The following is a 12,463-nucleotide window of genomic DNA, read 5'->3' as shown; positions in this document are numbered from 1 at the left end:
AACTACCTGCAGCATCTGGAAGGCCAAATACCTCAGTCCTAAAGGGGAGGTACATCTGGGTGGCACGCTACAACATCCACTGTACTTAATATGAAGCTTTAAAGCCATTATAGCAGCTGTTTAAAATTTCCCAAAGCCTACAGAGGACTGAAAGCTTCCTCACTGTCAAAGTATAACTTCCAAAGGTTCAAAGCATCATTGTGATGTAAATATAGAGTGATCTAAATATATGTGTCAAAAATGTGCTTAACTCGTTAAGGAGCAGGATGACAAAGCTCGATGAAGGGAGGGTCTGGGAGCTGACGGTTATGTACATGCTGATATAGGTCTACACACAGCAACACACACAACACACAGATGTTACACACACAGTAATACACATATACATTTAGTGGGAGGGGAAATGCTGCAAAGTTAGATACAAAGTTGCTTAGCGTCCTACAGGGACAAACACACATAACCTTTGGAGTTACCTTTTCTACAGGAGGGTCATCTGCAACTTTCTGGCTAAAGTGAGTAACTCCAGAGACTGGGTCCTAGTCAATAGCACATGGTCAGTCATAGGAAGCCATATCCCTGAGACCCAGTAGCCTGTTGAGCTGCCTCATTGAGGCCACGATATGGCAGGGCTTTGACAGAGCGTACAGTCATTTTTTGGCCTTATTTCCACATTCTGCATGATTTCTTACCATTGATGAACACTGAACAGATACCAGCTTATTGGGGCTGTCTCTGTACAGGGTGGCTTCTGAGAACCCTTTAGAAGGCCAGGTCCACTAAGGAAATGGAATTTATCCTTTCTTCTTAGTGGTACCAGTAAGATTCAGCTTTTGTTCTAGAACAGCCTTTGAGTAGCACCATGGGGACTGCATGGGTCCAATAAACTCTTGGCATGTCTACTGCAGATGACCTAGCCCCTTCCTAGCTCTCACTTTTTTGTTGACAAATTTCTGGGTGTTGCAAAGATGGGCCCAGCCCTGGACAGTGTGGCTCAGTTGGTAAGAGCATCACCCTGTGGCCGAACGGTTGTCGGATCGATTCCCGGTCAGGGTACATCTGGGTTGTGGGTTTGATCTCTGGCCCTGGCATGAATGATCCCTGGTTGGGATGCATACAGAAGGCAGCCAATTGATGCTGCTCTCTTGCATCAATGTTTCTCTCTCCCCCTTCCTCTTTTTCTAAAAGCAATGAGAAAATGTCCTTGGGTGAGGATTAAAAATAGATATATTTATATATAAAAAGATGAGCCCATATACTACTAGAAAATGTAATTAAAAGAGAAGGACAGGCACCAGCAAGCTGTTGGCTCTAATCTGAAAGAAGTGACTTTACGTAAAAGGTCAATTCCTTGAGACTCTATTCCTTGCAGTTTGCATTTCTTTTTGGTAAGATAGGGAATGGCTGCCTTCATACTTTCTTGGACATGCAGGAGGCTGGCCACTTTAGAGGCTTCCCCTAACGCCAACCATCCCTGTGCCCATGGGCGCATTTAACACTGGCATTTCCTAATTGCCCCATAGAAGCTTCTTGCTTGTTTACCGCAGAGCTAAAGGAAGAGGTAGGGAGTGAACTCCCCTGGAGCAACACCTGAAGCTGATCTGATTCCTGCGCCTTTTGCAAGGTTCCCCTCGGGCTCTGGGCTGTGGAAGGAGTGATTTCTTTCCACAGTGCACACAGCGCCCATTGTCTTGCACCCTGGCCTAGACCTTAGGAGAAAGAAACAACCTAGGCAGCACTGAAATGCTCTCTCCCTCCTGGTCAACATGGGCCATCTGTCTCAGAAACACGAGGACAAGTAGAGCCAGCCCTCACCCTCCTGTTCTTATGGCAACAGTTAAAAGCACGACTCCAAAGGTTCAGGATTTTTAAAGCGTTTTAAATGTTTCACCCACTCTGTCTCACATCAACCTAGAAGTCCCATGCTGCGTATCTGATAAGTGAGCCTGTGTTTGACATTTAATGCAATATTTATGCACAGAGAATGTGAAACAACACAAAGCAGCCCACATGAATTAGGTTACATACACATACTCCTAGTTTGACCCATCGGAAGGGGGAGAAGAGGATATGACTGGTTCAGGCGATACTATTCTCAAACCCCATGTTCTTGCTTCCAGGTACACAGGGAACCTGAACTCATGATAAAGCCAAGCTGTGCTGGTTTGAGGAGATGAATAAATAAGAAATGCTTGCAAAACCACACCAGATGAAAATATTTTAGAATTGAATGGTGGTGATGGTGGCACAATTTTGTGAAGAAATCGAAGGTGGAGATGTATACGTTAAAAGGGGTAATTGTATGGTATGTGAATGATACCTCTATCTTTTTTTAATAACAGCATACTTACAACTAGGACTCCCCATGGGGGTTGGGGCCCTTCTCGACTATGAGCACCTGCTCTAACAAAACACTCCTCTGCTCTCAGGGCCAGAAAAACGTGTCAGCTCTCCCAGGGTCAATATGGGCCATCTGTCTCATGGGGCCCTAGAGTCAACCCTGGCTCTGCCAAGTTGCAGCTGTGTGTCCTTAGGCACATAACCCTCTTCTACCTACCTCATAGCCCGGAGAAGCCTTAGGACGGTCTCACGCACAGCAGGAACTCAGGATGTGCAGGCTGTCAAGGTCTACTCCTGGAGAAGCTTAGACCACGGTGAGTAGAAGCCACTGCTTCTCACCTCCTGAGGTCACAGCACATCCTGGGGAGAGGGGGCATCACTTTAGAATCTTTAAAGGCTGGTACCAAGCCTTGTATCTAAAATCTTCCCTGACTTAAACCTTGAACCATAATTTGTACCCACACCTTGGATCGCACTCCTGTGTTTATCATTTCCTCACTGACTGCTGAGCCCTTACCCCACCCCACCAGAGATGCTACACTCACTCCCTCGGGAGACCATAAACCCCGTGTTCTCTTTTTACAAGAACGAACGTTCCAACCCTGCCCCATCATGCTTAAATTCTTACAACTCTTGGATATGGCGCCGATCTCTATTTCCATTCCAAATTCTATTTCTTTATCAGACTGCACTGTTTTTGTTTTGGAAGTTTAATCATGCCTTTTACTATTTGATGGGGGAAATTCTCCCCTTTTAAAACTCCCTTTTGCCCTGGCAGGTTGGCTCAGTTGGTTGCAGCATCATCCCGTACAGCAAAAGGTTGCGAGTTCAATTGCTGGTCAGGGCACGTACCTACGTTGCGGGTTTGATCCCTGGTTGGGCTGTGTATGGGAGGCAACAGTAGACGTTTCTCACATCAGTGTTTCTCTCTCTCTCTCTCTGTCTCTTTCAAATCAATAAACATATCCTCATGTGAGGATTAAAAAAACCTTCCCTTTTAAAAATTTTTAAGTCTCTTAGCTGTGTTTCTTTTTAAAAATTTTTTTACAAGAGAACAAATCCATTTTCTTTATTTACTTTTCAATAAGTTTAAATCCTTGAGGGGTACAGCATTACACAGATTCTGTGTCCAAAGGCTTTAGCAAGAAGGTTGCTTAGGCCCTGGCTGGTGTAGCTCAGTGGATTGAGCGCGGGCTGCGAACCAAAGCTTCACAGGTTTGATTCCCAGCCAGGGCACATGCCTGGGTTGCAGGCCATGGCCCCCAGCAACCACACATTGATGTTTCTCTCTCTCTCTTTCTCCCTCCCTTCCCTCTCTAAAAAAAAAAATAAATAAATCTTAAAAAAAAAAAGAAGGTTGCTTCGGAATTTAGCACAAGCCATGCCAGTGTTTCCATGAGCACAAGTTACCTTTCCCCCCAGACTGCTGTGGTTTTGTTCGGTGTGCCACTGGGAATCACTGTGTTCTTCTTTGCTTTGAACACATAAGTGCATCTCTTGCCCAGACAGAATTCAGTTTCATCTTGAGCATAAACACCTTCAATTTTAAGAAGAGCTGTGTGCTCCCTCTGGTTCTGAAGACCCTGCTTAGAGCCGAACAAAATGGCCTCGGACCACCGCCTTCCAGATACATTTGTCCTGAGAAAAGTCCTATTCCCAGCAGTCTCCCCAGGCTCCAAGATGCCGGAAAGAGTGTTTATTTTCTTATATGAGCTACAAAATTATAATCCCAAGTTGTCAAAAAGAAATCCCATTGACTAGACCTTCATTTAGTTCACAAAGACTGTACAAAGGTGAGGGCCACCTACTATTAGTCTTCGCAAAGCATAGGTTTTCCCATTTGGGGACATGGCTTGTGTTTCCATTTACATCTGTGCTAATGACTGCAGTCAAGTTTTAGACATAGCTTGTTATTTCCAGAAATCACATGGGTTTCATTGGGATCTACTTGTTTGCTATTAATCTATAAGAAAACTGTTAACTTTTCTTTATTTAGTAGGTGACTCCCCAGTGAAATAGTTCTAAGAGTTTTTCAGTTGTTTCTCCTGGCTTCCCTCAAAAGAGCCAATCTATAAAGGCTTCTTTTTTCTAATGCTTCTGACAGTTCTCACTCCATTTTATTGCATAATTATGCTTTCTGAAGGATGCTGAAGAGTGGGGATAGAGGTGACCCTGTATTGTGCCCCAAAGCAGTGGGTATACCTCTAGAAACAAATTAGTTCTTTCCATTTGCTTTCTAAATTTAGTTTACCAAAGCCTTTGCTAACAGGAAACCTGTACATACTAAGAAAAATTTAAAATGTTCACAAAATTGCAATTGCTCTTAGGAATGACTGGCCTCTACTGTGACCCTCTGGCCAGGGCTCAGGATGACAGAAGCTACTTGCAATGCTATTGTCAAAGGCCAGCATATGGAAAAGAGCTTGTCCACTTTTGTGCCCTTGCCAAAGCCCTTGTCGGCAGAGGTAGGGAGGGCTGCGCTGACTGAGCCCCAGCTTTGCAGACTGCCACCCGGACGTCACCGTGAGCCTTGCAATATCTCCATGCTACTAGCCCTGCGTCCCCCACTCCTGGTCCTGGTTGGTGCTATCTCCCAGGCTGCAGGCAAGCCATGGATTAGTTATAAACAAGCTGCTCTGGGATTTAGCTTACTGGAAAATAAGGGTCATCATTCCATTATCATTTCGTTTAAATGTCAGATTGCTATGGGGAACATTTTCATAGGTCACACTAATGTTAACTAGCTAGAAATCCCTACCATCCGTGGTCTGAAAGTACAGCAACTTTACTATACTTGGAAGTTCACCATGTCCTAGGGCAGCTCATCTCTTAAGCTTATTTCCACAGTCGGCTTTACTTGCAATGGACAACCGAAGAATTTTAATGAGTTCAACAGGGAAAGGACAGCCACGCAAGATTTTGGGGTTTGTTTTCCACAGGGGTTTGAAAGTTTCTGGTTTGGTTTCAGCAGATTTCTCCACTGAGCCTACAGAAACAAACAAAACACTAGCACGCCATCGAACTCTTCAGTGACGATGTATTTCATGGTAAAGACAACGCGCACATCATGCAGATGAGGCATCACCACATCACAATGGTGCTGTGAGGTACAACAGATCACAACGAAGCAGACCTTTTGCAAAATAAAGCTGCAAGAAGATGGCGAGGCATTTCTTGAAAGCCAGACCATGCTGATTTTCTATGTGCTTATCGTAAAAGGGATCTTCCCTGGCAGTCATCGAGATCAACGGCACTGTATTCCTGGAGGCATATATTTTATTTAGTATATATACATACACAAACATACATAGTTTCCATAATTAATAAAGCCTTAAACTATAGCTGCTTTTGAAAGCATGTAAACAAGATTACTATTGACACTACACTTCCTGGTTGCAAGCCTCAGTCAGAATTATGGATCTTTCCAAACTCTTATTGTACAAGTCAAACAAGAGTTTCAAAGAAGGAAAGGTAATTTTAAATCAGAAAATCACATTTCACCACAAGAAATGAAATAAAAAACAGCACATTATATGGCATAAAATGCAAGGAGTACACATTCTAGTGACATCTGTTTTCCGTTCAGATGTTTTATGTTCAAGTTCATTGCAGTGACACAGTGAGTCCCGTTCAGGGTCCCCTGATTTCAGAGCACTGGCGTTTTCATTTGTGCCTGTTTTTATTAGAGTTGCGCAAACACAGGAGCAAACAAACAAAAGCCTCAATATTAACAACATGAAAATCAACAACCAGTGCATGAGACATACGATTCATTCAGTCCAAAAGCCACTTGATGGTTTGGAGTGACTAGAGCTCGGAGAGTTTAAGGTGCGATATGCAAATATCCTTTCTAGATTCAGCCATTCGTGTCTGTAGGGATATGCATAAGAAAACAGAAATCATTCCATACTGTTTAATGGCTTCGTTACTCAACCAGACTTATTCAGTTAGCTCCCCAAGGAGTAATGTGGCACAGCGCATTTTTGCAGGTGACTAAGCTTAATAATAAAAGAACACTTTCTTGATAGTAACTTCCAACAAAGAAACCACAGAGAGGGGGGAAAACCCTCTGGAATTTCTCCTCCCAAACACAGACAGGGAGATATGCGGCCCAAGTTCGGTGTACATTTAAGTAGAGTCTGGGTAAATGTCTAGAATATTTACAGGGAACGACATCTAAATGTTTATGTGCTCCAACTTTGGGAATACGAATGGTTACAAGGTGAACTTCCCAGCTGGAACGACTGGGTCGCGGGTGATCACTATAACGGAGTAAGTAGTATAGGAAGCACTTCATCAGCAGCTGAAGCTCCTACATAGAACCATGGCATGGAACATCACTAAAACCTCGCAAGGTTTCTACCAAGAGTGGCCAGTGTTTGACAGACTTAACTAGGAATACAGTTACAATTCCATCTAGGAATTTGGAATCCAGTGCTTAAGGACGACAGAAGTTTCTTCCGAGGGCCAGCAGCTCAAATTTGACTACCAGCAGCTTCATGGCTTCTCGAAACACCACCTGTGTCAATTCACAAACAAACCCTGGTGAGACCAACGAAGACACTGAGTGGCAATTTGTAGCATCTACTCCCTTACGCTAAAATGCTCGCACACTATGAAACTTTTGGCCTGCTTGGTGATTTCATTTTCTTTGGCTCACACACTCTCTCAACAGAAGTGCTACAGCATTTTGTGTAAGACTGTTCTTTCGGGGGGGTGGGGGGCGGGCAAGTTTTCTTTGTGTGCACTGTCCTAAAGCTTGCAGGATGTTTAAAGTCCCAAGCTTTGCTTCACAAAGGCCAGTGCTGCCACCGAGCCACTGCAATAATAAAAACCCTCAACACATTTCCAAACACCCTCCCCCCACCCTCTGCAGGGTGGTACCACTTCTGGTTGAGAAGAATTTGAGAACTGGAGTATGAGACAAATGAAAATATACAAGCAGTATGAACGCAATTATTTAGCCAAGATATTTTTTTTGCCCTTTAGGACAGGGATTTTGCACTTTTAGAGATGTAGGAAATAGATTCAAGAAGCCTAAGGTTTGTGGATTTTTTGGTCCTTGCTGGATAGGGAGGTCAGTGAACTGAAGGGTTCCAGGTATGCCAGTAACAAAAGAGAGCTTTTACTAAGCCTTGAGCTGTATGTATGAATGCTCAGTAGAATGCTCAGGTGAATGGCTTCTGTTTTTGAAGTGTCCAAGAAGGCAGCGGCTCTTCCAAACCACAGGTACTCGAAAATGAGCTGCCACGCATGCCCGTGTGTGTGTGAAAGGAGCTTTCCCGAGAGCCAAGAGACAAGAACACTGAAATGCGCTGTCTATAGCCGACAGCTGCGGTCAGGCAGAAGTGTCTCTGGAACACTGCGACCTCGGCCATGCAGCCTCCCCAACCAGCCTCCTCGTTTGAGAAAGACACAGGTGGGACTAAATCATGTCAGGCAGCGAAGTTCTGCTATAGGAGTGGAGCGGCAGCAAAAAACACAGTGGGCTGAGAGAAGGCTGAGACTATAAAAATGTCTAAAAAGAGGGTAAAGTGGCAGGAAATTGGCATTATGAAGTTACAAAAAGTTGATGCTAAATTCTAATTGCGTTTTCATCACTGAAAAACAAATAAGCCCCGGACTGAAGTCCATCTAGTGTGAGGTGTATATAACCGAATCCACACAAATGCAGACTGTTTAGAACCCATAGATATAACTTCCTCCAATGAAAAGAGCCTTTGGAAGGACTCTGGCAAGAAAAAAATCATGGGGAAGAAAAGCTTCAGGGCACAAACTTCAGCTGCCTCCATGCCCCACTCCCTCAGGTATGTTTCTTCCACGAACAAATGTTTGCTTTGGAAGACTCCAGAATGGGTCAATAGAACAGGAAATCATTTGGCTCAACACTCATGGAACGCATACAAATGATTCTGGATAGAATGTGCAATGTTGCTGGGTGAAGACTAGGGGAGAAGTTCATTTCATGAACACCACCCCGCACCACTATAGCATTCTGTCTTTGCTTCTAGGGAAGCTACTAGTCTAGACAGGGGGTGGGTCCAAGTTTTAGGCAGCACTTCTCAACACACACACCCTACACAGCAGGGCCGGGCGTGGTGCTGAAGGCTCCCATGTGAAGGATTTACTTGAAATCCACTCCAGTTCTTGTGTGTGTTGCAGTATATACCATATATTCATATTCATGCTTGCATTTTTCAAATTAAAACCGACCATCCAGGAGGCTGAATGATGTTTATCCTACATTCACGACCCAGTTGGAGAGTTATGGATTTAGACCATCATCAAAAGACTGTACCTTTCATTAAAGAGCTGCTGTATTTGTCAACAGAAGGTGTTCAGAGTATTTTCTTGGCTGGGACTGTTAAATCCTTCGATCAGGTTTTTGTTACAGTCATCCAGGCTGAGATTTTCACTGGATCTCTTGGGGAACATGGGGGGGCCGGTGAAATCTAAGAGATCTTGAAGAGCTCGGGCATTACCAGTTCCGTTTTGGTCCAGAGATACCCCAGGAATCATTTCACTCACTGGTGAAAATTCTGGGATGGAGATAAGCTCTTCTTTTGAAACAGGACTTGGTGGGGGGTGGTGAGGCAGAGAGAGGGGAGAGGGAAAAGGAGAAGGAGAGAGAGACAGACAGATAGAACTATTAATTCTAATATTTTGGTATACTATTCCTTTCTAGAGAAGATGGCTTTTGAGCCAGAACTTGTGTGTAACACATTGTAAAAAATACATGTTAGTTCCGATCTGAGACGCTGACAGACACAAGGACTCCATGGATGAGAGCAAGGGAGGGGGACTGAGCAGGGCTGCGAAGGCTGGGTTCACACCGCCCACAGGAAGGAAGAAAATAAGAACCACAGGCACCAGCCCTCTACTGCAGAGAAGCCAAGAACTTCCCAAACCTTTGCAATGGGAAACCCAGACAGAAGGCAAATGCTGGAAGTTAAAAGCAAGCTGAGGAAGGGCGCTAATCAGCACTGGGGTTCCGGGGGCATGGCGGGGAGGGCTGGGGTGCTGCCCCTCTCTAGCAGTGCGGCCCTGAGTGAGCTGTTTTTCCTTCCCCGGCCTCAGGTTCCTCTGCTGTACAATGGGACGAAGTCATTTCTCCCCACCAGGGCTCCTGTGAGCGGGATGTGCTCATGTTGTGGAAGTGTTGGTGCCATGCCGCCTGCTGTAATGTTAAGTGCTCAAATTGAGGTTGGGGCCTTCACCTACAATGACCCCACCATTCACCCGGTCACCTACAGAGGGAACCTCTCCCACAGCTTCCTGTCTAAAGGGAGACTTCCACTCCACCCCCTGACTTGTGCAGCTCCTGCCCAGAGGGCCTGGCTCACTCTTTCTCCTCGTCCTAAAAATAGAAGGCTGCCTGCAGCAACCAATGGCCTAGCTCAGATGGGTGGTGAGTTGCCATTTGAGAGCCCATCATTTGGAGTCTCTCTTAACAGCCAGAGTAAGGCTGCTGCCAGGTTGATCTGTTCTTTTTGTCCTTGATAAGATCTTAAGAGAAGAATCTGGAAAAACCCAGTGAACTGTAGAAGCTCGGAGGATCCGTCTCCTCCACATTGAGCAGCAGCTGACCTAATACCACTTCTGGTGCCTGGGCAAACTGCCTCATTAGCAGACACCGGCCCCCCACCCATTCCCTGGGTTTAAACAACTGGTCAGAGCTTGGGGAGGAGAGAATGCCACCAGCTTAGGCGCAACCTCCTGGAACCACCCCTGTCCAAAGGCAGAGGTGGCCACCGGGAGAGCTCAGTGCACACACAAAGTCCCTTCACGGTTTTGATCCCTGGCTGGTGCCATATCTTGCGCCCTTCCCCCATGCAGAGACATAAAGGGAAAGGTGGCTCAGCACAGGGGTGGGGAGTGGAATGCTGTGCTAGCCTTTAACAGGCGTCTCCCCCGGGGGCAGAGTGGAGTCAGGGGAGATGGCGGCAAGGGTTAAGGAGGCCCTGCTATCAGTTTGCACAAGACTTGCTCTTCTGGTGGTGGGCTGCTGGACCCTGAGTTTTCACACATCCGGCTCAGGGCCAGGGTGCACCAGCCAGGATATTTACAGTCAGTATGCCCTAGGAAAGACCCTCCGCCCCATGCCCCCAGCCCACCCCCCGACTATGCTGACAATTCACAGCCAAGGACAGCAGAGTAAACTCTGGGAGAGCTTTGGCATGACACTGTCCGACCCTCCGAACTCGGAGAGCACCCCCACCCCCACGCCAACAACCCTGCCTGGGGCTCTCTGTTCTGGTGCCTCTGCCCCAACCCCACGCTAACTGCGTTCTCCTTCCGTCCGAGATTAGTTTGCCTCGTGGCGCCATCTGCAAACATACCAGTTTGGTATAAAGAACCCCTTCCGTTTTTAGAATCTGAAAGCAAATTAGTTCCTTTCTCAAGTCTGCAATGACAGATTCACTTAAACCTGAGACATTAGACGCAGTGGGCCCTGTTGGTGCCCCTCCACCTGCAAATGCACCCATGCCCTGGCTGCAGAGAGCTGGCAACTAAGGATTCAGAGCCACCACCCTTTTTCTGATAATTGCCTTCAGCTGACAGGGGCCCCATGCCCAGACATTACACCTGTATCCCCCCCCACAGCGCCCCCATCTCCCCACCCCAAGTGGCCCACAGCCAGGACTGACAGATAAGGGAGCACTGAGAGATAAGAGGCGAGAGGGCAGTCTGCCTTATCTCCCTTATCTCATTCAAGCCAGTCTGATTGGTATTCATCCTCCAGGGCTCCCATGGCACCAGCTGGGACTACATCCTTGCCTAATGATATCCCTGCCTCATCCGGTTCCCCGCCCCCTCCACTTTCCCCTGTGAACTCTCTCCGATAAATCTCAGGCCCTAGACCCCCTGACCCCAGGATATGCTTCTAAGGAGCCTGACCCAAGACACCAATGTGCCACTAAGAGCTTTCGTGAATGGCAACCGAACCTACTGGAGGTGATCTGGGTGTGTAGAAAATGAAGAGATCAACTACAAGGCAGGGGAGGTGTTTGGAGAAGAGATGAGGCTCAAATGCAAAAGAAACCAACTTACCTGACATCCATAGACTGAACTTCTTCGGCTGAGTGGTCCAGATTGTTTGATTTCCCATCAAGGGTGTCCAGATGAACAGGTCCCCCAACTGCTTTAAGCGCATTGGAGAAAGTGTCTCCGGGAAAAGTTTCTGGGACAGCAGGCTCCACACTATTAACTTCCTGGCAGGTGCTCAATCCATTGATTTCTGATTGAGAACATAAAGCCATTCTGTTAATCATGAAATATCTCAAACAATGGAGCAGCAGAGGAAATATACATATGGACTCAATTAATGTAATCCTCTGCTATACCAACAGTGCAAAATCTTTTGCAAAAAGAATCCCAGGTAATCACTTTGACAGAGGGGGAGGGGAGACAAATGGCATATCGCCAGTGTCTGTGTGGCAGGGCCCATGACCCAGCCAGGGGACTTGGTGTCATACACTGTACAGGTCCCCAGGCTCTGGTAGCAGGTCCTTGAGCCATGAGACAAAGGAGAAATGTGAGGAGTGACTCTGAGATGGATACACGTTTTCTGACTTTGGCTGCCGTGAAATATTCCAACTTAAGGAGTTTTAAGTATACGTGCTAGATGAGAGCTGGACTACCCAGGAGTGTGGAAGGCAGGAGAAACCACCATAGAATAGTACCCAGTACTTTTTAAAAAAATATATTTGTTGATTTTAGAGCGAAGGAAGGGAGAGAGAGAAACATTGATGTGAAAGAGAAACAACAATTGGTTGCCTCCCACACACACCTTGACTGACGATCGAACCCGCAGCCTAAGTATGTGCCCTAGACTGGGAACAGAACCCCCAACCTTTTGGTGCACAGGACAACGCTCCAAACAACTGAGCCACACCGGTCAGGGCCATCCATTCTTAACAGAACCTGCCCAGTAGTTAAGCTCCCTGGAAAGCAGCATGGGCCAGCAGCCAGCTGGCTCCTGTACCGGGGTTACTAGAATAACGGGGGAACCCAGCGCTTTCCACATGGACCTGGCGGACCTGTGCTGGAGATGGAGACTCCACCAGGGAAGGGAAGGTGCACAGGCCCCCCTCCAGCAGACACGCTCCTAGGACCCACGGGTGTT

General features: G+C 46.5%; 1 protein-coding gene across 5 annotated transcripts in view; it reads right to left on the bottom strand.

Annotated features, from left to right (window-relative positions):
• Positions 1–5,574: 5,574 nt before the first annotated feature.
• The window catches only part of MAP7D2 (MAP7 domain containing 2), an 89,534-nt gene continuing 82,645 nt past the window's right edge, over positions 5,575–12,463 (bottom strand). For all 5 annotated transcript variants that reach the window (XM_045856048.1, XM_045856049.1, XM_045856050.1 and 2 more), the window contains 3 exons: positions 11,389–11,575; positions 8,636–8,911; positions 5,575–6,856 (listed from right to left, as the gene is read on the bottom strand). In XM_045856048.1, the coding sequence (XP_045712004.1) occupies positions 8,662–8,911; positions 11,389–11,575 (437 nt within the window). In that variant the 3' untranslated portion in view covers positions 5,575–6,856; positions 8,636–8,661. The remainder of the gene's footprint in view (positions 6,857–8,635; positions 8,912–11,388; positions 11,576–12,463) is intronic.

This window comes from Phyllostomus hastatus, unplaced genomic scaffold (genome assembly GCF_019186645.2).
Source record: "Phyllostomus hastatus isolate PE091 unplaced genomic scaffold, TTU_PhHast_1.1 phas_scaffold_12, whole genome shotgun sequence".
Taxonomy (NCBI): Eukaryota; Metazoa; Chordata; class Mammalia; order Chiroptera; family Phyllostomidae; genus Phyllostomus; species Phyllostomus hastatus.
Note: the sequence above shows the minus strand (reverse complement) of the source record. Positions and strands in the feature narration are given on the sequence as shown.